The following is a 2,626-nucleotide window of genomic DNA, read 5'->3' on the forward strand; positions in this document are numbered from 1 at the left end:
TTATTTTACAGTTAAAATATATGTTTATTAAATAAAGTCTAATGTTACAACTAATCATGGAACCCTTTAACACTGATGTTTTAGGTAAGAAGTTTGCATGATAAGTAACACTTAACACTTTGACTGTAACATTTCATGTTTTCTAGTGTTACATTTGCTTGTCACCCACAGCCTCACAGCTCCACAGCTCATGCCACATCCTCCCTGCTCAGTCACCCTAATCAAGTTCATCGGTTTCACCTGTTCTGGTCCCTTTATCGGTTCCTCAGCCACTGCCACTCTAAATTTTGCCACTCTAAGTTTTGCCAAGTAGATGTCCAGCATTTTTCCACAGCCCATGCCTGATCCCCTCTCCATGACCTCAAGCCTGCCTCTTGACTCTCCCTTTTTGCCTGATCCATGCCTGCTGCTAATGTTTCTGACTAATGGATTAAGACCTTGTTTCTGTCCCTTGGACCTCGCCTTTGGGATTGTGTTTTGGATTTACAGTATCTTTGGTTCTCTGATCACATGGACCTGGCCTCTGCCTGCCTGCCAGACCAACAAACTAAGCCTGCCCCTTTACTTAATCACAGTTTCTCACTGCCCATGAGCCACAGTTTCATTACCTGGATCTGCCAAGTTCCTCTAACTAGCTCCAGAAGGTTAGTAACCCATATCTATAGCCATATATCTTTGTTCTGYTCCTCAGTGAGTACCAGCCCAAGACCCAGGCATCYCACTAGCTTCCTGTTTTTCAATAAAACACTTAAACCTGCTCAGTGTTTGGCTGCTGTTCTGAATCCTAAACCTAAACCTTGTCAACGAAACCTAGCTTACAGTACTATGGCACAATATTTATAGTTGTATGTAAACAAAAAGAATAAAGACATAGTAATTCCTTTACATGAATTTCTACCAAAAACGCACACATTTTACTTTTTTGGACTGATTCATTTCTAAGTTAAATAGAAAAAAATCTAACATGGAATTAAAGATTTATTCATATCATAAAACGCTCTGTGCAAACTTTAACATGATGTTTTTATTTGCTATCTTACTACAACAAGCATAACATCACTGACAGCAATCATAGTAGTGACATGGTGAAATTTTTCAACTGTAGCTGAGACAACTTTCATTCAAACATATTTTTAATTGCTTTTTTCTTTTTATAAAATTTTTTCAAGGATAATATTATTTCCTGTGTTTGCAGAACATAAATWATTGGATTTAACATGGGTGGAAACATTGAGCTCAAAGACAGGTTTATGATCCTGGCATTTGGATGTATGTTTCCACCTATGGTGAATGTGATTAACATCGGGATAAAATATATTGCCACCAATGAAAGATGAGCTGTGCACGTTTTAAAGGCCTTCATTCTTTCTTGAGCTGTGGCTACTTTAGCTAAAGCATAGCCAATGCAAAGATAACTACAAAAGATGATTGCAAAAGGTATCCAAAAAAAAAGAAATGTAAAAAAATAACCAATGRTATCATTAGGATAATTATCATTACATGCAAGTCTGTATATCTGACCATGATCACAGAAATAACTGTTAATAACAACAGACTCACAAAAGGAAAGTCTGGTGACAAAACCAACTAAAATTAAAAGAGAAATTATAGCAAGGATCCAGAAAAAGCCAATCAAAGACAACATTACCCTATTGGTAACTTTTGTATGATACTGCAAAGGAAACATGATGGCCATCAGGCGATCATAGGAGAGAGCAACCAGATTAAGAGCTTGCATAACAAGAAAAGTAAAGCAGAAAAAAAGAAATGTCAAACAGTCATTGTAGGGAATATTGAAGTGGTCGAATAAAAAGATATCGAGCACTTTTGGCACCATAGCAGTGCTCTCTAACAGATCCACAAGGGCCAGGTTGAAAACAGCAACATATTTTGCAGTTCTTAGTTTATGATCCAGATATATTACAGCCATGACAGCCATGTTTCCAAGCACTGAAATAATGTAGACAAAAAATAAAAAGGCATAGTAATACTTCACATAAGGTATACCAAGAAATCCACTTATTGTGAAAAAAGCAGGATGAATAAATGTGATATTTCTTCCAAGAGCTGAGTTGAAAAGGTCCATGTTGAAATAATTGTGAAGCCTCTCAATGTGTTCAGCTGACACAGACACCAGAGCTTAAGCTCAAACAACCTTTAACTGGTGAGACTTAAAGTTAAAATCAGTTCCTGCATCTGATCCCCTGAGTCAAAACTTTGTAATGAGGCACTACATCACATTAGCATTACTGTTCATAGGCAGGAGGGAAAAAAACATTTCTAAAAAACAAATCTCAACATTTATCCTAACTAAATATTGCACTATTATCAAGCAAAGAAAAATGATCAAACCATTATCTTGAACACTCATGGAACAAAAATGTTTTTTAATGTCAGAAAGTATAATAAACAATTGTAAAATTCCTTGAGATTTGTTGTAAACTGCTCCTTTATAAATGTAAATGTCAGCATACTTAAACAAAAGTAAAGGCTAACAGCCCACCATGATGCAGTTTACTTGGCATCTGAAAATGCATTTCCTCAAAGGTATTTTTAATCTGGAAAGAGCTTCACTGAGTGAGAACTAATTTTAGGAGCTCAGAAGACAGTTAAAGTTTCACTTTCG

General features: G+C 36.2%; 1 protein-coding gene across 1 annotated transcript; it reads right to left on the reverse strand.

Moving 5' to 3' along the window:
• Window positions 1-1,117: 1,117 nt before the first annotated feature.
• LOC106532544 (olfactory receptor 1-like) lies at window positions 1,118-2,086 on the reverse strand. The gene has a single exon (XM_014028638.1). It carries the CDS (start codon window positions 2,084-2,086, stop codon window positions 1,118-1,120), a length of 969 nt encoding a protein of 322 aa, XP_013884092.1.
• Between the last annotated feature and the right edge of the window lie 540 nt (window positions 2,087-2,626).

Source organism: Austrofundulus limnaeus, unplaced genomic scaffold (genome assembly GCF_001266775.1).
Source record: "Austrofundulus limnaeus strain Quisiro unplaced genomic scaffold, Austrofundulus_limnaeus-1.0 Scaffold791, whole genome shotgun sequence".
NCBI lineage: Eukaryota > Metazoa > Chordata > Actinopteri > Cyprinodontiformes > Rivulidae > Austrofundulus > Austrofundulus limnaeus.